General features: G+C 43.6%; 1 protein-coding gene across 1 annotated transcript; it reads left to right on the forward strand.

Moving 5' to 3' along the window:
* Positions 1–1,024: 1,024 nt before the first annotated feature.
* SCTR (secretin receptor) lies at positions 1,025–20,575 on the forward strand. Its single transcript, XM_027723616.2, has 13 exons — positions 1,025–1,087; positions 4,867–4,993; positions 9,017–9,127; positions 13,059–13,162; positions 13,459–13,556; positions 14,543–14,675; positions 15,503–15,656; positions 15,746–15,806; positions 16,344–16,413; positions 18,942–19,033; positions 19,117–19,255; positions 19,427–19,468; positions 20,394–20,575. The coding sequence occupies exons 1-13, from the start codon at positions 1,043–1,045 to the stop codon at positions 20,568–20,570; spliced, it is 1,353 nt and encodes a 450-aa protein (XP_027579417.2). The 5' UTR covers positions 1,025–1,042; the 3' UTR covers positions 20,571–20,575.
* Positions 20,576–20,947: the final 372 nt, after the last annotated feature.

Genomic DNA, 20,947 nt, shown 5'->3' on the forward strand with positions numbered 1-20,947 from the left:
AGGGTTTGGAGCACCTACTTTGGCAGCTGAGAGCTCACACCCAGGTCAGCATACAGCCTATTCACAATACTTTTGCCACAGAAGCAAAACCTGGAAAACAAAGAGTGCTCTGCTGCCAGGGGATGGGACTGCTGAGGAACTGTATTTGGGGAACCCAGGATGGCTGGACTCTACATCCCAACAACAAGGTACCTGAGGGATCCAAATGCAATGACAACTTGCAACCTATAGCATTGGGTTAAAATGCAGACTGGCTGTTTCTCTGGATGTTGGATAAGAGAGTAAAGTCCAGGGAGCATTTGGAGTCTTCTTTGGAAGGAGTGGGAAGAGCCGATACCCTGTTTACCCTTTCTCTGGTGCCTACCCCAGACTTGAGGTTGTCTTCGGCTCCAGCAGCTGTGCTCACCTGGGCTTGGTTGGACCTGTGGGCAGCCAGCTCACCTGCAGCAGAACCTGCCAGCCTGCTGATTCCTGGCTCTCTGGGCCATGTGCTTGCTGATATGCAGCGCTGTCGAGAGCAGAAGCAGTGCAGGCAGCCTGAGTCACATTCCTCCAACTCGGTTTCTCAGCAGAGCACTTATTCCAGGGCTGTATTTCCCCTTGATTGATTACCCCTGCCATTGTGGGGCTGACATCTTGCACAGGAGTCCTGCTCCATCCCTTGTCATGGAAGGACATGAGGAATGATCATTCCCCAGCGACACCCATCGATAACAGTGAATAATAGCCGGGAAAGGAGGCGGATGACAGTAGGAACATGCTCAAGAGAGGTGCTGTAATTCTTGGGACAGGACGCTTCTGCAGAGGAGGAGGAGGAGAAATTGCAGGGTGGACGGGAGGGGGGGTCCTTTCACTATTGATGCTCTCTAGAGCTCAGCAGCTGGAGAGAAACATTGGCTAAGGATGGTCAAAGCTGGGAAGGAAAAAAAGCAAGGAGGGAAAAGGACGAAGTGAAAAGAGCTAGGAGCCACACTGGAGAGTATAAAAACATCCTGGTGACCTCTGATGCACAAGGTATAAAGAAAACAGACTGTCACTGACTATGTGGACAATCTGGGTGATAATCTTCTGGATTTCAACTGTCCCGGTAGGTGTTCAGAGCTATTTATCTGCATTTGCATGGAATCACATGTTGATTATGAGTAATTGAACCTCTGTTCCATTAAGTTGTGGTGTGTCTGTTTAAAAAGATCTGTGTAGAACCTGGGATTTTAAAAATTTTATTCTTATTTCTGCTGCTTCCTGCACTAACTGACAGTGCACAGATAACTAGGTGCTGGATGCCTCAGTTTTCCCCACCTGTATAAAGACAACAGTGTTACTAACCTGCTTTGGTAAACATAGCAGATTCTGTGAGGAAGGAAAAAAGATTTGACACCATTTAGGGAAGCTTTACTGATTCACACCAGCAATCAAACCCTAAGGGGCAATGCCCACCTCTAGCAGTGCCTTCCTGGACTCAGAATGGGGGAATGTTTAACCCACAAAGTTTAGTTTCTTTCTTTTAGGTTTATGATTTGTGGTAGATTGTCACTGCTGATCTTTGGGCTCTCAGATTGGTCACGAAGGACAGCAGAACCTGGGCTGTGATTTCCAGGTGCTGCTCAGCTCATTCAGATTTTGAAGGCATATAAAACAAAGGGTGAAATATGTCCAGCTTGGATGCGGCAAGTTAGGGAAGGATCAAATCACTGTTTCATTGCAACTAATGGAAAGATCAATTTATTTGTCCCAGCAGGGGATTTGGTTCCAACTCTGAGAAAACCTGAACTCTGCCTAGATATTTTAATTGCAGAGTGAATGCAGTCTGCAAACTTTTTGCCTTTTGATCATCTTCTACAATAAAAATAGTGACTGTGATGGTTTTCTTGTAATTTGGGTTTCTTATTCTACCTAAAGGACTCTGTAAATAGGTGTCATTGCTCAGGGTGTCACCAAGAGCACCTCCTTCTGTTTGTTCTTTTTCTAGCTTTCAAAACACCTACTTTGATTCTGTCAGGCATCTTTTGTTCTTTAAATCCTCTCGTTAAACGAAACCTACTTACTCTCAAATGAAATGGCCGTGAAATTTGTGGCTGCAAATATAAATAATAAGTAGTGTTTAGATCCATTCATTTCACAGTTTAAAACCTGTAGTTGGCTGTTGCTATCAATATTACAAACTGCAGCTTTTTACCTGTTCTGGACATTGAGTTATCACAGCTATTTCTGTTTGGAATGGGTTTGGTACCTTCTCTTTAAACATAATATGAGGATGTCTTGTCCCCTGCCTTGCTGGGATAGAGTTAATTTAGTAGCTGGTAAAGTGTTAAGGACATCAGAACTGCTTCAGGGAACTGTTTAGGAAGAGACATAGAAACAGCATGTTTCCTCCTCGATTTCCAGCTGCGGGGGAGGCTTTTTGCTGCCACTTGTGAATAGTAAACACGAGTGAGACTGAGCACAGCTGGCAGCAGAGTGGGGTTTCACATCGCTCAGCAAACATCCGCACACTCACACCCAGACTGCCTGGTTGGATGTCAGTGTTGGCAAAGACTGGCTGAGGGACAATGTTTGTGGAAAGCAAGGGTTTTAAACCAGCACCTGAAGGCTTCTCTGCTTTCCCAGGGCTTAAAATCCTGTTACCTGCACATCTATTGCCAAGCAGTGGTATCTAGCTGATCAGAAGGACAGGGTGGATACCACTTTGTGGGGTAAAACAGTAATTGTAAGGCATTAACTACACCATATTCCTGCTTGAACAACACATTTTATGTGAGAAAGTAATGCTGTATCAGATCATCAGGGTGGTCTTCACAGCTGAGTGTGCTAAAAGCGTGTGGTCTCATTCTAGCCATAAAGAAATAACACAGACTTTAAATCTTTCTGGAACAAAAGCTTTCTTAGGACCTACATTTCTTAAAAGAAAACAGTGCCCACGCAATGTAGAAGCTTATTTAAGATGAAGTGTTCTCCTGTTTCTGAGATCGTTAACATGACTCCTAGCATTTATTTTTACATATGTTCAGTATCATCTTAACAAGCCAGATGCAACCCAGACAAATTGTGTTGGCCACTTCAAATGCTCAGCACTAATACTGTTTCTTAACATATTTTCAAGGCAACTTTGGGCAGTAGAGTATGTTATAGGACTTAGCTGTCATACTTGTACTTGTGAAGTCTGAAAATGTACTAAACTGCTTTACTACTGGGAAGCAAATAAATAAAAATAGAGGGTGATAAATAATGTACATTTAAAAAAAAATCTGACAATATTTAGAAATTATCAAATTCAACCTTCAGCTAACAAATGAAAGTATTAAATGCAAATACATTTCTTTAGACATATTAGTCCAGTCAGACATTTCAAAGATTAGGTGGATTTTAAAATTTATTTTTTTCCAAAGATTACATGGATTAAAAAGGCATCTAAATCCTGGCATGAGAGGATAATTTATTTCATCTGAATTCTTTGTATGTGTGATTCCAGAAAATTCATTACATTGTGCAAAACCAAGTGGTTTCTAGTTTATTTATTTCATGACACACAAAGACAAGGGAGAGGGATGCTGAATTTAAACACACCAGACCAATTAGATGAGGTATGATACATTGCTGAAAAGATCAAACTTTGTTCAAAAATACAATACCCAGAAAAATTCTAGCCAAAATAATGGGAATATGGTCTCTGATGTTTGTTAGGCTAAAATTTAATTGTAGAAAAGTAATAGTTCTCATTACAAGGTTTTCAGGGATCGTTCTCTATCCCAAATCTAATCTGAAAGTGATCAGCACTGCTACAAGATTGATTAGGTTAAGCAGGAATATGATGCTGCCGGGTTAACTTTTCCTAAAAAAAGGACATAAAAAAGTTCTATCTGATACTTTTCAGTTAATAGATCCTGATGACTGGCTTTTAATCTTTTCAATATGTGTACATATACATATGCATATATATATATATGTGTACATAAAAGGTCCATAGTGGGAATTTATAAAGATTTTTGGGTTTATTCATGAGGGAGGAATTATCTAATTTGTTATAATGAAAATCCACTTATATTCTGTGTTTTTGTTGTCAAAAAGAATAGAAACTGATAAAATAATAGAAATGGTAAAAGTACTTTTTTTCTGCATGATACTGGGACCTTGTCCTGCAAATAATTTTGCAATGATTTTCAATATATATAATTTTCATGATCTGTAGTTGTTTGATATTCACTTATTTTGGTCCAGCTACATGAAACATAAACACACATTTAATTGTTACATAAGGATTGAGTGAACACTAACATTATTTTATGAGAAAGGAGGATGGGAAGGTGAGAAAATGACCTCAGGACAAATTACCATCTAAGTTCTCATGAAAATCTGGGCAAGATTCTGCTTTCCGATGGGTTTCTGCAACTGGTCAGTAGCAGTAAAACAGGCTCGGGTGGTCTGCAACAAGTGGGCATATTTGCCTCACTTGTGCCCAGGAAAGTAACCTAGAAGATCTATGGTTTAAATTGCCAGGGGTGAGTAATTAATTCTCCATTACTCTAAGAGACTCCAGCAGTGTCCTGGATGTTCCTGCAGACTTTGGGAAGAGCATCCTGCTCATGTACTTAGTTTAACAGAATAACACATTTTTCTAAATATCAGTAATGTCATGAAAAGAGAGAAGACATAAACTCAGTTTGTGCTTGCCTGCTGCTACTATAAAAATGCAGACTGAATTATGAAAATTGACTGTATTTCAAGGAAATTGTCTCTATTTCAAGGAAATCTTGCCCTCAATCAGTTGATAAATTTGCATGGGGAATGTGAGCATAAAAAGGGAAAATTCTATTGAGATGATAGAAGTTGTAAGAGGAAAAGTGATTACACTGCTTTTAAAATTTGTAGATCAAAGCTGTTCCACCTGTCTGTGACCTCCTGAGTGTCCTGAAAAGGGAGGAAGAAAAGTGTGCTGAGACTCTCTCCCTGGAGGCACAGAACAGAACGACTGAAAATGATCTGCTCCTGAGCTCAGGTAAAGGCTGAACGAATGCTCTCAGATGAGTTGGGTGGCCTCGAACTCAGATACCTTCACATCCCTCCCCACAGGAGGCATGCACTTTGTGTGCATCTCTCATTTAGGAGCAGAAAAACACGTAAAATCTGTTATAAGCCTTTGAGAGCGGGATTTTGACTCCTTACTGTGACAGCAAGAGTTGTAGGAACCTTCTAATCCAGTTGCTCAACTGTAGTCTTCACAACTTGGGAACACACCAGCAACCAGGTCTTGCAAATTGCAATCAATCATCACATCTTGGACAAAGATAATTTACAAAGTCACCCCAGTAAGCACAAATTTACTTAACTGTATTTGCCTTAAAAATCAATGAAGACCAGCAGCCAGCATTTAAATCACATGTCCTGAAGGTCCTCATTGCTTCCTCCTTACTCTTACTGCCACATAACAGAGTTCTTGAACTTCAGTGAGGATTTATCATCACATAAAGGAGTATTTTGGCCTGGGAAGGTTTCGTGGTACTGAGTCCTCATCATGTAGACAGCTTTCCTTTCGCAGCTGAGCAAGTGTGTTCATGTGCAAGGGGTCTCAGAGAAATAACTGCAAGCGATTATTAAAGCTTGCCTATGAACTGAGTGTCAGTTGCCCCAGGCAGCAGCTGGGTCAGCATCTCACAGGGTGCATTGTATGTATTTTTTGTACATTACCAGCCATCAGCACTGAGGATGGGGTTGTGTCATTCACAGCATCTCACAAACTGAACTACTTCATGGACTTCTGCAGACCATAACATGGCAAGGTCCTCACCAGTGTGAAAAGTGAAAGAGCTCCCATGAGACATGCTGTGTGCAGGGTGTCCTGGCCAGAGATAAGCTAGAGTTGAGGTTTTTTCTTAGTTTCAAAGCCTTCCTCTCTAGGAGAGAGTGTTGGAGACATAGAACCGTTTCACTGTGACCAGGCCCAAAGGCAGGACTCAGAGGGAAGATGTATCACCTGGTTTCTTAGGATGCTTAGCATTTTTCTCTGATCTTGTTTTGTTCCTGTGAGCCTTGTAGACTGATGAGTGTGAGCACAGCTTCAGGGCATTGCGCCCCTGTAGCAGTGACAGGGTACCCTATGGCAGATACTCCACAAGACAGATCTGTCTCATTGCCTATAAGAAGTTTGATGATATGAATAAATCAGTATTATTTGTTTCCTTCAGCAAAGAGGAGGGTGGTTTGTCAACCTATCTATTTCTCTGCTTTGGTCCTCTGACATGGCTCCACTGTTTCCTTTGCACCAGAGCTCCATAGATGCAGACAAGTTAAACTTCACAGGACTGTGCAGGTATGGACCAGCACTAGCATTAGGAGGCAGTCCCATTTTACAGATGGTCTTATTTTATCTCGGTCAAATACTATCTCCCCAGTAGAGACTTAATCCAGTTTTAAGTTGGATCCACATCTTAAAATTCCCCCGAGGCCTCTCGTTACTAGAAATTTTTTAACAGGATACTTCTACCTAAAATTCTACTGAACCCTAAGATGGGTTTTTTACTTGTATAAATTAGGGAGTAATACTTTTATTCTGTGTAATAACACATCTGAAAATACCTCTAGCCTTTAAGTATCTGCATGTGTGAAGTCCATGTGCAGAAAATCCCACACAGGGACTTCAGTTTGAAGAAGAGAGAAGCAAAACTCTGGGATTCAGTGCATGCCCTTGGTGGGTCATGCAGGGAGGGAGAAAGGTGGCTTTGCAGGGTGTGGGGCACCTTCCATACCCCATCTGTTCTGTGCCTGCCCCAGAATCTTTGAGTGGTGCAAGCAGGGGACAAGTTCCCACCATGTTCCCACCCACGTCTCTGCTGCAGTGCTCACATCCCTGTGAAGATGGCACAAACACACAGGGTTCATTGCTGGTGAATCAGGCACAAAGTACCTGAGCATTAAGTGCTTCTTATCCTGCTGCAGTATAAGGGAAAAGGGACTCTGCCCTTCTGATACCATTAGCCTGGTAAAGGGTGTAGTGTAACATTAAAGTAACCCAAGTCACAGTTATGCTCTTTTTTGTGCATGAGTGAAGACAGGATAATTCTCTTGGGAGCACAGCAGGGAAGCTACTGGAGATCTGGGACCTCTGATCGTGGTGACACCATGTATTGCTGCTCAGGGAATGCTCTGTTTGCTACTTTAGGTAGATCCCAAAGAGCACAGGGATGTCAGGGAGGTGTTGCTGTGCTTTGCCTCCACCCTAAGGCTCTTTAGCTAGGTAGGGATGGGTCCACGAGGAATGACAAGAAGCCCACCACAGGAGGAATGGCTCCTCCAGGGTTTGTTTTCTCCTCCTGGGTGGAAACCACCCCAGCATTGTAGTTTTGCCAGGTTTTCCTGTGCACTGAGTCTGATTTGGGGGCTTTATGCCAGTGGCATTCGCAAAGGTTTGATAACCCAAACAATGCACCATGTCAAGGCATAAATATCACCCAAGGTGATGTTTTGTTTGCCATTAAACTGTTGCTTTGAAGTAAATGGTTACCAAGTCCCACAAACATTGGCACAGGGACGACACTAGAGCTGAGGTGAACAACTCTTTGTTTTCAGGCACTGTCGTGCTGGAGGAAATCAATGCATTTCTAGAAACGTAAATATTTTTTTCAGGCTAATGGGAGGCTGGGCTTATAAAACATGAAGCGTTTGAGGAGGTGCTTGGTCAGCACTTCCTCCCCTCAGCTTTCAGGGGGCGTGCAGGGCAGATGGCACATGTCTGGGTACACCAGGAATACGGTGGGGCTGGCGTGCTCCAGCGGCCTTTTTCTTCCCCTATCTTCTTACAAAACCCACAATGAAAGCTGTGCTAAAACCAAGGATGGAGAGTGGAGGCAAAAGGGAATGAACTGAATGATTTCAGTCTGTATCTGGAAAAGAGCAAAATAACAAATGGCAGGATTGCAGTTTCTCTGTAGTACAAAGAGCATGAAGTGTAGGTCTTCTCTACTAACACTCTGCACTGCAGGCCAAAATTCATCCATGCCAGACGCCAGCACCTAAGCAAGATGTTCAAGTAGAGATCCCCATCATGCTGTGCTCCACTGACCATTGGATCATCTCCCTGGTGCATCTCTACCAGCCCTGCCAGAAGGCAACACAGTCAGGCCAAGGGTGCAACTGGAAAATTCTCCTTCTCACCCTGACTGTGGGAGTGGACCATGACAAACCCATCCTTAAAATAAGCAGCCCTTGCACCTAACTGGGGAAAACAGGGTGAATCTAGGCAGCCAAGCCCAGCAAGTGGTCTGTTGGCATTATTCACATCAGCACAGCCTTGGCATAAATGAAAGAGGAGTATTTATGGTGATAAAAGAATGACATTGATGTTGTTCCTCACTTTCCTTTCCCCAGTATAATTCTGAAGCTGTTTAAACTCCTAGTCACAGAATCACAGAATCACAGAATCACAGAATCACAGAGTGGGTATGGATGGAAGTGACCACAGTGGGTCATCTGGTTCAACCTCCCTGCTCAAGCAGGGTCATCAAGTTGTATTTTTTCCTGTTTACAAAAGTATTATGTAAGGAAGCCATTAGGGTGACTCAAAGTGGAAGCTTTAGAAAGACTGAAAGCAAGCTAAAAAATTCACATGTGGTTTCCTTCATCTTCCCAGGGCCACTCAATAGTTTCCAGAAAAGAGATGGGTAGTCAAGGGCCTGATGTGAAGTTCATAATGACTCAAGTTGCTCTTTATGTGTCTAGGAAAGACCAGTGGAGTCAAGGACCAGAAAGGGACAGGTCTGAAGGTTGCTGGGGCTGGTTTTAAGCAAGCAGGACCTATTCTGTCCTATCCAGGTCTCAACAGGTCTCAGCAGGACTTGCTCTGCCTCACCCAGCTTGCTTTTCAGAGTACTGAGCACCTTTGTTCCTGTAGCTGCCTTTGTCGTGGGGAGATGTTGCATGGTGTTGCATTGCTTGGAGATGTTTCACAGTGTTTTGTTGTTGGAAGGAGTTTCACGGTGTCACATCACTGGGAGATGCTGATGGTATTTCACTGTTGCCCCCCCAGGCAGGTGTGCTGGAATGTGGGATAACATGAGTTGCTGGCCTTCATCCACTGTGGGACAGACTGTCAATGCTCACTGCCCTGAATTCTTCCAGATGCTGACTGGGAAAAAAGGTAACACTAAAATTATGTTTTTCCTGCCCAGGTGTTTTTTATTAAACTGTTATTTATGAAACACTTTATTTTTTATTTATTTACAAAGATGCCACTGTCAGGTCTGAACTTGAAGTGAAATTTTGTCCCTGCTTCTTTCAAAGAACAATGGCCAGTTAGCAGCTCAGTTTCCAACACTAAGTTAAATATGGAAAAGCCTGGAATTATAGTAGCAAGATGTTTTAAGTGTTTATTTTTCTTCGCCAGGTGGAAAAAAGTACAGGAAGTAAATGCTATCCTGAAAAGCAGACTTTTTTAGCATGGTTTCTCAAGGGAAAGGGTTTTCTCCACTTAGATTCTGTGTTTATTTCTGCTTTCCCCTTTTAATAACTCTTTGAGCCAGTGGATGATCTCAGCTGAGCTGGATGGGGACAAAACTTCACACAGCATTAAGTTCACACAAGTTTTGGCAAAACATCCAGCCAAATAGGCAGAAAAGATCCCTTTTTTGCCCTCATCAAGAGGAAATCTGCACTGGGAGTTTATCCTTTGGCTCTGACAGGCTCCACACAAGTGGTACAAACTCATGGAAACTCAGGTTTCATGGCTCACCAAAACACTCAAGTCAAACTGAGATGAGCTCAAGCAATGCTTGTCCTTTTCCTGGGACTTAAGCTAGAAATGAAATGAAATTTATTCCCTGTAGGCTACAGTAATAATGAGCTATTAAGTAAGCCTGCTTTCTGTTCATTTCTAGTTTTCAAGTAATGCCTAAGAAATGTGCTTACCTTTCTCTTTAGCGAGTTAATGATTCCAATCAGAAGAGAGTTTTGCATTCTTCAGTTATAGGGCATGGATTAGTGAGGTCCAGTACTTATAGAAAAGCAGACAAATTCATTGTATGAAGGGAGGAACAGGAGACAAAGTATTAGATTGTCTAATAAAGATTAGATAATTCAGAAGAGAAGCACTTAGTGCTCTTTAAATAAAATCGGACGTGAGCCACTCAGATTAAAATAAATACCGTGCTACTTTCTGTACACACGAACAGTATCTGCCCATTGAGCCCTATAATTTGGTTTAAAGACAAAGAATAAACTACACAAAGGCACAGATCGCTGAAGAAATCATCCATCTGACATTCGCTCACAAATCTTTAGTGTAGGGATACCGGCCCTTAAACGAAATCCCTGCTGGTACGGCCACTAGAGGGAACTGCTCCCTGCTTCTGGTCTTCCTACCAGGGAGGAAAGCAGGAGTTCGTACATCCAAAGGTCATAATTACATCTCAAATGTTCACTGCGTTATCTTGGAGATAGTCTAGCACCTTACACTTTAGTTGCCCTCCTTAACGAGAAGCTGAGAGCTGAACCACTTCTAATAAACAACAGAGTGACAGTGTTCAAAATAGAACCCCAAGATGTGGTCCATTGGCATTTGCATCTTATTTCTGGCTCCGCATCTGGCATTTTGGGTCAAAATCAGCAATAATTTATCCTCGTTCTCATGGCCACATTCTTCATTGACTTTATACTGTGGTTGGCTTGCGAGTCCTGCGTTTAATTACTGCTACAGTCATTGCTCTGTTTGAAGCAATTTTGAAAAAGAATCTGTTTGCTTCAAAAGAAAAGCAAAAGTTTTCTCTCCTGACCACTTACAAAGCACATGGGCAGCCACAAATGCCAAAGGCCCATAGGTTAAGCCATGTAGATGGCCCTGAGCTCTGCCCAAACCCTGCTCTCTGTGCTGTTTTGTTCTGACATCTAGACTTGCATTTGCAGCCCAAACTGTCTGGTCCCTTCCCACCTAACAGACCAAAGAAACAAAATTATCTGGAACCGATTAACACAACTGAAGTTCACATCCAGACCTGCACATTGTGTCTCAGGCAAGAAAGGAAGGAAGGTGTGGCAATCGTGAGGATTCAGAGGCAGAGAAAGCCAAATCTGATGGCCCCGGTTCCTCAGCCATCTCTTTAGCCAGAGTTCCCCTTTGCCTAGGCAACTTCAAAAGCCTCACATGGTACCAGTAAACACCAAGCACTGATCCTTAAACAGCCTGCAGACCCCAACTCTGCTCTGAGTGGGGCACGCTGCAGTTTCCCCAGTGTGTGTGTCACCCATAAACAAGGAGCACTGCTGAAATTTTGCTCGTGCCCACCCCTATAACATGCCTGGCATCATCTCCTGTGTTTTGCATATAATGAAATAGAACACCAACACAAAACTTCACACCTTCTTGTCTGATCTGCTTGGACAGCCTCAGGCAAAAACCAGTTACAGGTGTGTTTGCAAGCACAATGCTCTGCTCCGGGTTAAGTATGCTGTGTCTTAGTAGTTGATGCTGAAGTGGAGAATCTGTCACCACATCACTCCCTTGTTGAGTGCCAAGGCAGGCTGGGGAGGACTGTTTGGGAGAGCTGTTTCTTTCCTGTTATTGTTGCATTGCAGCAGGCATAGAAAACCTGCCTTAAAAAGCAAACCTGGCCCTTTCAAAGATGCTAAGCTGGAACAAGATGTTCAAAACAGCATCAGAACAATAGTCTGATACAGACACACCCAGAGCTCTTCCCACTCAGAGTTCTCAGCATGTTTGCTGTGCCCTACAGGTCTACAGAGGTGAGTTCAAATCAAGTGCAGAGATGCTGTAAGGTCACCAGCATTAGCCCAGAGGTAGCAGGAGCCCTCACTCTGTCCTGACAACCTCAGCAGGGCTCCAAAGAGCATAAACCATTGCCAAACACTGCTGCACATACATCTCCCTCTGTTCCCTCAACACTGTGGGGATATTTCACAAGAGCTAGATGCCCTGGAGTCCTCATGGCTAAATGTGTGGGCAAAACCCAAACTTTTATTGTGCCTTCTGGCAAGGCTTGTACTAAGAAGGGCTGCTGATTTCATGTCCCTTCTCAGACCCTGCTAGCATTGCAATCACTGTAAAAAAGCCAGGATTTCATTCCATGCTTCTTAACAATGGCTCTTACCTGACAGATAGATGTGATTAGGACAGTGGGCAGTGGTTTCACTTCTCTGGAATAGTTTCTCTTATCCTCAGCACATAACCTTTACGCCTGCGAGGGTAATTTTCTTCCAATGAGATCGTCAGGTGTGTAGGGCAGGACTTCCCACTTCCACTTTAGTGCCAAACATTCACATGGATGAGTTTGAAACTATCCTATTCAATCATATTCAACTTGCTGGGGATCCATCTCACTCTGCTTTAGGAAACTAAAAGTCAGCAGAAGTGGGTCAGACAAACTGCCCTCTGCAAATATCTGTCTGAAAAATGAGTTTGGATTCTCCAAATGCCAATTTTTCTCCAAAGACAGATGTGAGGAACACAGTTGGACTCAAGCATTCAGCTTTCAGAAGTTGAACTTAAATGAGGGTAATCTCATCCTAACCTTTAATTTCCAAGTAAACAAGGAAATCAACAGTCTAAAAAAATATCCAGTATGGGCTATGTGGAAAAGCCTTTTAGTTTTCATTTAAATCTCACCAAAAATCTGTGACCATCTACAGTTACTTTGTCCCTGTGGAGCATGACAAACCACAGTAAGGAGGTGGGACCATTAAGCAAAATATCAGGTTTACATGGAGTATGAATCTGTGAACAAGTCATGTGTTTGCTGATCTTGGAATAGTGGCCAAGAAACACTAGATGTACTGAGCAGTATTATTTATGTTGCAATTAATAAAAACACATCCATCACAGTCATCCCTGAGTGGGCAAACAATATTATGACCCACACAAGTACACTGGGCAAGTATCAACAGAATTAGCTCAGCTGCATTTCACCTCCAGCTATGCAGAGTGTACTGCCTGGGGGCACGTATTCTCCTGGCTCCTGAAGAAACCCTACATTGTGGTGACTGACCCCTGAGGAGAACAATGATACAATTGGAAATGGTCATACCTTCTTCTGTCTTTTTTTTTAATTGTTACCACACAGGTTTTGTCTACAGAAATTGTACAAGTGAGGGCTGGTCAGACCCATATCCGAGACCTGATATTGCTTGCGGCTACAATGTCAATGACACGACCAACGAGGCAAGAGTGAGTCTGGGTGCCCATGACCACAGATCTGCTGCTTTGGGGCCCTGGGGGAGGAACATGTTAAGGAGAGACTGAATGATGTTGTGATCTAACTCAGGTGGGGTTATTGTTATTGGTAGTTTTCAGCATGAATGCTTCCTGCAAATGATCGGAATAGGTTGCTTAGGGTAAAATTTCAGTAGCTGATTTTACAAGAAAATTTAGTCATTAAATAGGAGGACACACCTTTCTCTTGGCATGGGTTAATCTCTACCCCACAGACAAAGGTAAACATGTGATTATGTGTTTCCCTGCAGCGTTCCTATTTCATGACCTTGAAGACCATGTACACCGTCGGATACTGCACCTCCCTTGTGACGCTAATGATAGCCTTAGCGGTCCTGGCCTCTTTCAGGTGAGGAGAAACATCTCTGGTTTGTGTTTGGCCAGGACTTCTGGTCATCTCAGCTGACACAAATCCTTCAATTGACTTTCAGGGCAAGTTAAAAACTGAAGTATTCCTGAAAACCTTCACAGAAATCAGTGACAAAATTTATTTCTGAGTTTTGACTCCCCAAAAATGTCAGATCTGCTCATTATATTGTGCTCTCCAGTTCTTTGAAAATGTAGCTGGATGAATGTTCCAGATGGCATTTGCACCAGCTCCCTGCTGAGGTCTTCCCATGACTTCAGCATCCCTTGGGCAGAGTGTCTTTTCCCCTGCTGCTCTTTTCTCCACTTCAGACTGTGGCTAAAACTTTGCTCTAAGTGTCACTGCATTGACTTCTGGCAAGGTGTTTCAGGTTTCTATCAGCAATCTGACAGTCAGCTTATCTTCACGCACCCCTGTAACCTGGAATTTGTACTGTGCTGCTTATTCAGTGAAATTAATTTCCCTTACAGTAAATGTCAGGGCAGCATGTCTGGGTAGAAGGAAACCCAAATACTTTGAAAATTTATATTCAGGCTGCACGGACTCCAGACACAGATTATGTGGTGATTTAGTATAGAAAACATTGCAGGCACAAGTGAACTGTGCTGGCAGAATAAATAAATTCACCCAGGTATGAATAAACACCTTGGGTTTGTGTTGCTCCAGAAAGAGGGAGGGAGGCTAGAACAAGCATATTGGCATGAAATCACAATTTTTCTGGCAAGGTACAGCTTGTTTTAGTACCTGAGTGGAGCAGATGTGACTGCAGCTTTTTAAGGTCTTCTCTAGGATATTCCTCTTGGGAGATGTATTAGCCTTTCTTTCTTTCTTTCACAGACAGAACAACATTGTTCTTCATTTGTCAGTTTAGCAGTACTAAGGATTGAAACCTGCTGTTTACAGTCACAGGCTCCCCACACTGGCAAGGAATGTCACTTCACAGGATCGATCTCTCTTTTTTTCCACAGAAGACTTCGCTGCACAAGGAACTACATCCACATGCATCTCTTCACATCGTTCATTTTGCGAGCCTCATCCAACTTCATCAAGGATGCCGTTTTGTTTTCCTCCGAAGACATAAATTACTGTGGGGCACAAACGGTAACCCTCTGCCTTCCAGCTTGCTCCACCCCTCAGTCTCCCAGCAGGATCCTAGCAGGATCTAGTGAACAGGGAAGGAAATCTCCATCCCAGCTTTACATTCATCATGAGGGGTTATGGGAGAAGAGAGGTATGCTCTGCCCCTTCTCCGAGAACACATTAAACCCCTATCGGGTCTCACACTTACACTTCAGTGTGAGACCTGATAGGGGTTTGCACTCAGAGAGTCTGGGAAAGGAACCTTCCAAATTTTTAAATGCCTTTGCCTTTTTCTTTTTACTGGTTGCAAAATATTTTGAAAATTTGGGCGTGCTGAGGGGTGAGCAACGCTGGAGATGATGGTCAATGCTTTAAACTAAAAGACAAGAATTAGGGAGAGAAACAAATGTAAGCTTGTTTTGTTTTAACCCACCAGTTTTGCTGGATTTTTGTCGCTGAAAAAGAGCATTTTGAGCACATTTTAATTTGTCTTTAGCAACTGTTTTTCTTGGGGAAAAAAAATATTGATAGATACATTTACGTGCTTCTCTAAGGTGATATTAATGTTACTGATACTAAGAAGGCAGTAATAGTGAAACTCCTCTGAAACAGTAATCTGAATCCATGTGCCCATGACACATTCAGTTCTTCTAATGAGGCAGTTGATTAATGCACTTAGCAGTTCCAGCCCTGCTTTCTTGTCATGTGAATGCTTGTCTCGAGGACACCCATTTAGTTCCCTAATTGCTATAAAATCTCTATTTGCCAAGATTAATTTACAGCTCGCTCTCTCTGTTAGAAGGTAGATACAAACCCATGCAAAAGCTAATTATCATCTCTTTCCTCAGGCTGGCTGCAAGCTCACCATGGTCTTCTTTCAGTATTGCATCATGTCTAACTACAGCTGGCTCCTCGTGGAGGGACTGTACCTCCACACTCTCCTGGTTATTTCTTTCTTCTCGGAAAGGAAGTTCCTCTGGTGGTTCATTGTCCTCGGATGGGGTACTGGTTCTCCCTTCAGTGAGAATAACTGGGTTTGTTTTGCCTTTGGGATGGGCTCCTGAAGCAGTAACTAGCTTTTCCCACTGCAGGTGCCCCAACTGTGTTCGTGGCTGCATGGGCGACTGCCAGGCAGCTCCATGAAAATATTGGGTAAGTTGTATGGAGGGGAGGAAGCTGGCAAACCAGGGAGAGCATGCAGCCTCTGTGCAGGCTGTTCCATGGGATCCTGCTCATTTCTAACTGCTGACAGCCAAGTAAATCAACCAGCATCCCGCTCTGGTGGGAGCCTGGATCCTAGTGTGGGTGGGAGTAGCTGAGCAACCTGAGGAAATACATCAAATTCCATTTCAGCATTTTTCAAAGGTAGAAGGTAGCTTTCAAGTATGAATTCAGGTCATGATGTTTTCAGTATCTGTATTTGACTTTCTGAATGGTGAAACTTGGTTCCTTTCTCTTTCTCCCTTCCAAAATTTTGAACAGTGTTTGTACTTTACGAGAAGGTCAAACTGCTGTCCAGTGCAGGTGGACAGTTTTCTGTAAGATATGTTGTACCACTAAGTGAGAACGGGAAATTAATTTTGTAGAGAAGGGAATAGGGGCCTATCTGAAGTGCAAAACAGACTAAACCTCTTTGAAAAGACACCAGTGTTTTGATAACTGACTGCACCTTCTCTTCTATTTTTACAGGTGTTGGGACATTAACACTAATGCCAATACCTGGTGGATCATTAGAGGCCCCATAGTTTTGTCTATTTTTGTAAGTCTTTTCTGGGACAAGCAGACTCGAACTGTATTTTCAAATACTGTAAAGTCAGACATCATCTACTTGACATGCTTTAGAAGTGTGTTAATGAACCGATCTTAGACATGTGTCTGAACTGGTGTGACACATAAATTACTGCTTAAGCAGCTTCTGCTCAGCAGGACTTAGTCACTAATGCCCCAAAGCTAAGTTCACAAGGAAAGCTAGAGTGTCCTCCCAAGAAGCAAGAGCCTGAAGAAGATCAGGTTTCCACATCCTGTTGATTGCATATGAACTTGGCTGGCTTGTGGAAGCTTGTTTTGGACTGTTTCAAGGAAGGCTCCAGAGGAGGAACGAGTGGCTGTACATTTCCGTACAAGTGCCTTCTGTGTCCTGGTCAATGTCCCTCTCAGCAAAAACAAAACCAACTTGCCTTACATGACCACTGTCTTTTGTTTTAAGCAATGAACACAACTCACAGACTGCACACTCCACATATCAGTGGACAGCAATTATACTATAATGGCATTGCTCAGTGAATTGAGGCACAGGCATTGAAACTCAGTGTAAACCTGCCCAGTAGTGATGGCAGTAGTGATGGCAAGACCAGTTTGGTACACATAATACTCAGTGACTGTGGTTGAATATTTGCTGGTTCTCACCTTCAGAGACTTAGGTACTAAGGGGCTGGAGCTGCTGTTCTGCCCAATGGAGATGCTCTGGGTCAGACCACGCTGCAATGACCTGTCTGAAGCCCTAGTCCAGAAACATGTGAACTGTTGGTTGCTCTTAAGTAACCTGCTGACAGTCTGAGCGAGAACCCAAGAGCAGGTTGAGGTTTTTGCATTGCCAGTAAGAACCATTATGTTTGCAAAACACAAACTGAAACACTTGTACACCCTCAGAAACCCAGGTAATAGAGATGGTGGGTTAAAGTTCTGCTCTGGTTTACCAGTGAGAAATCCTGCAACTCCACAAGACCACACAAGTGATATGGGATCAACTTAAGGAGGCCACGGCATTTATTTTTCTTAATGAAACAACCCTCACCCTAGGAGCCACTTGAAATGTCAACAAGACCCAGGCATTCTGCAAGACAAAAAGCACAATCTTAGTTTATCTTTTGGCGGCCACCACCTGCTATTGCCTCCTCACTTCCCTCAGAACGCTGATCATGTCTAGTGTAGCCACAGAAGGCAGGAGCCGCCTACATGACTGCCTCTTTACCCAAAAAGAGGCTTTACTCAAGCCCATAACCAAACAAACAGCCAGTTCTTAAGAACACAGATCTAATCTCTGTATTCCTCACAGCCTTCAGCAGTTCAAAGGGCAGAAAAACAGCACCAATAAACACCTTTGTGCTCTCAGGCTCATGCTCATTCCTGTGCTGCCCGCGGGCAATTCCTCCCGGCAGGAATCCCCCGCTCTCCCTTCCCCCGTGGTTTTCATCTACGAAAAGTCTTGCTCAGCCCACACGGCTCGTGCCTGGCCTAATGGATTTAAAAACCCCAGAATCCCCAGACCTAAACCTCCTTTTCCTCCCCAAACCCCTGAAACACTTCGGTCTTTCCTTCATGCTCCCAACCCCTACCTCCTCCCAGCTCTACTGCTTTCCTCATCCTTCTCAGCTTCCCCAAACTTCCAGCCTTCTCTAGACACCCATGTAGCCACACTTGCTCTCTTTCCATCCAATAATTTTAGGGAACCCAGGGACTTCCTGGGTCTGTCCCATCTCCAATGGACCTGCTTCTTTTAGGGAAACCCGATAGCCCAGAGCCCTGCTCCAATGTCCACAGAGGAATGCACTTCTGGGATGGTGTTTCCAGGCACAGGGAAGGGTTAAGGGCCTGACGTGGTGCAGGGTGTTGCAAAAGGGGTGCAGGTCTGGGGCTGTGCAAGATCAACCCCAGGCTGTGCCTTCCCTGCAACTCCCACTCTTTGCCTGAGGGTCAAACGAGCAGAAACAGCTATTGCCTCATCTTCACCCAAACTGAGCAGCAGAGCAGCATTTCTATCTGATATCCACTCTTGGAGAGGGGGAAAATGCAAAAGGAAGAACTCCAGTGTCAACTCTCTCCTTTCCCCACTTTTAACTACTTTGCCTCCATGATCCCAAATCACACTGAGTCTCTTGGCAGGGAACAACTGGCACTTGCAGTCCCAGTTAGCAAGTGATAGCTCCCGTGCTGCCCCCTTGCTAGCAACCAAAGTGGGTTGTGTCTGAACTCCACAGCCAGAAGAGATCCTACCAACGCACCTGGCCTCCCTTCCCGTTGGTGATTTGCCTGGATAATAAGCCCTGATCACGCCCAGAACTAAAGCTACAGCAAACAGGCAGTGAAAGCAGCTAGCACCCAAGCCCAGGGTGGCCAGGCAGGCTGGAGAGGCAGGGACAGAGACTGGGATGTGGACATGGACACTATTTCTGCCTGCTTTGCCCAAACACCCCAAACTGGCTCTGCTGATAGCTGGCAGTTACATAAGTGGATACTGCTTGTGTTGTGTTTGTTTTTGCATTCTTACCTTTTTTATTTTCTTTTCAGATTAATTTCATTCTCTTTGTCAACATTTTAAGAATCTTGATGAGGAAGCTCAGCTCACCTGAAAGACGGAGCAGCGATTTCAACCAATACAAGTATGTCCCCTACATGCCATGGAAGTCCACCTGAGCTCTTCTTGCTCCTTCTACACCACCTTTCCCTCTGTTTTCATTCTCAGGAGACTTGCAAAGTCAACGCTCCTCCTCATCCCTCTCTTTGGGGTCCACTACGTCATCTTTGCTTTTTTCCCTGAAGATGCAAGCAGCGGCACAGTGGAAATTCAGTTGTTTTTTGAATTGGCTCTTGGATCATTCCAGGTAATATCTGACAAGCTATTATTTCTTTAAAGTGAGAGGCAGAACATCTAACTCCGCAACAGAGGAGAGTTCCAGTGGCAAAGCCAAGCTGTCTGATTTCCCTTGAGATGCCTCATCCCCATTCAAAAGCTGGAACTGCAGTTCTGTGACCACTTCTTTTTTATCTTTTAGGGATTTGTTGTGGCTGTACTTTATTGTTTTCTTAACGGTGAGGTGAGTTTAGTGTGTATAACATTCCTTTTTATTGCTGAAGCATGCCTCATTAATCAGTGGGATACATTCCCCAAAGAATGACATGTTTTATCTGAGGGTTTTCTTCCCAGCTACCTAACATCACTCATGAAATACCTCCCGGACCTGGCAAGCCTAAGTAATTGTATGCCAGATGCGAACTTCATCTCTCAACTATTGCAACCCTTTCATGAATCAGATAGCATTTTTACTGTCTGGGAATGGAGGGTGGGAGCACCATCCTGCACACAGTCACACTGACAACCAGCTGTTTCTGATGTATGGTGCTATTACCTGTCACCTCATGGCTTGATCCTTGGGAGGGAATTTATCAAGAGCTATATCCAGTCCAAATTTATCAGTATTCTCATAAGCTAAAGCTTTTGGTAGAGGGACCATTTCCTTTGTAGTTTCAGGATAACTCCCAGGCTTCTTGCACTCTGAAATGCTAAACCATTGCCTAAGAAGAAAAAGTCACTTTGAAATGAAGGAAGGGTTTGAAGTACTCTGACCAATCCTTTAACAGGGTTCAGAAAAAGTTGTTTTGAAAATAAAATCTGCCCTTTTTTTTTTTTTATTATTTTACCTCAGAGTGCCAAAATGTCCTGTTTTTATAAGTTAAAATAAAATTCTGAAAAAATCTAAACCAAAGACTTACTAAGGCCAGCTAGGTTCTGTGGACTGTTTCACCTGCAATTAAATAGAAAACTGTGTGGCTGCGGCAACAGTATCACTGGAAGCATCAAGAAACAGGCCCTAGCCTAACCCCTTAAACTGAGGGTCAAATAAATAAACCTAAGCCTTGGCACAGGTAGCCTGCTCTCCTTTTCCTGTTACACTGCTCTCCACAGTGCAGGCCTCCAAGATAAACCAGCTGAACTAAGTATTTTGTGACCTTTCTACCTAGGTTCAGCTGGAAGTTCAGAGAAAATGGAGGCAGTGGTATTTAAGCAAACACTTGCGTCAGCATCTCAGCACCTCAGCGAGTAACGGAGGAAGTGGCTTGACTCAAGAGATGCACATGGTGAGGTCGAGCCCACCAGAGCACAGGAGAGAAACCCTCCAAAGATCAAGCGTGCTTTAACACTGTATGCCTGGAGGATACCTCCATGCTCAGACACACATGGCTAAGTCCCATGGGCTGAGCTGGGAGTCTTGTGTACGTATCCAAAAGCAGGACTTGGCTGTAGGTCAACAGTTCTTGAAGCACATCTGTTCATGTATATCCTGTGTAGCACCACAGTTATTTTGCAAAGCAAAATGGGCCAAAACTCTTCCTTGAGCTTCTGGCCACATTAATTTGTGTTTCTTTCCACATCAGTATTTTTCAGCTGCTATTTCCACCTTAAATGTGACCTTTCATTTTCCACGTGGCTCTCCAACAGCTTCCAGGCTAATCCAGGCTGATGAATTTTAGTTGTTCTCCATTTCTTCTGCTGTGGAAGCTGGGAGGACATTCAA

This window comes from Pipra filicauda, unplaced genomic scaffold (genome assembly GCF_003945595.2).
Source record: "Pipra filicauda isolate LSUMZ 115617 unplaced genomic scaffold, ASM394559v2 scaffold10_size6260569_pilon, whole genome shotgun sequence".
Lineage (NCBI taxonomy): Eukaryota > Metazoa > Chordata > Aves > Passeriformes > Pipridae > Pipra > Pipra filicauda.

Bases quoted from the DNA above. Each gene is read 5' to 3' on its own strand.
- SCTR (XM_027723616.2), top strand. From the start codon at position 1,043: ATGTGGACAATCTGGGTGATAATCTTCTGGATTTCAACTGTCCCG. The intron at 19,034-19,116 runs GTATGTCCCCTA...TTTCATTCTCAG, and splicing joins AGCGATTTCAACCAATACAA to GAGACTTGCAAAGTCAACGC. The intron at 19,256-19,426 runs GTAATATCTGAC...TTTATCTTTTAG, and splicing joins TGGCTCTTGGATCATTCCAG to GGATTTGTTGTGGCTGTACT.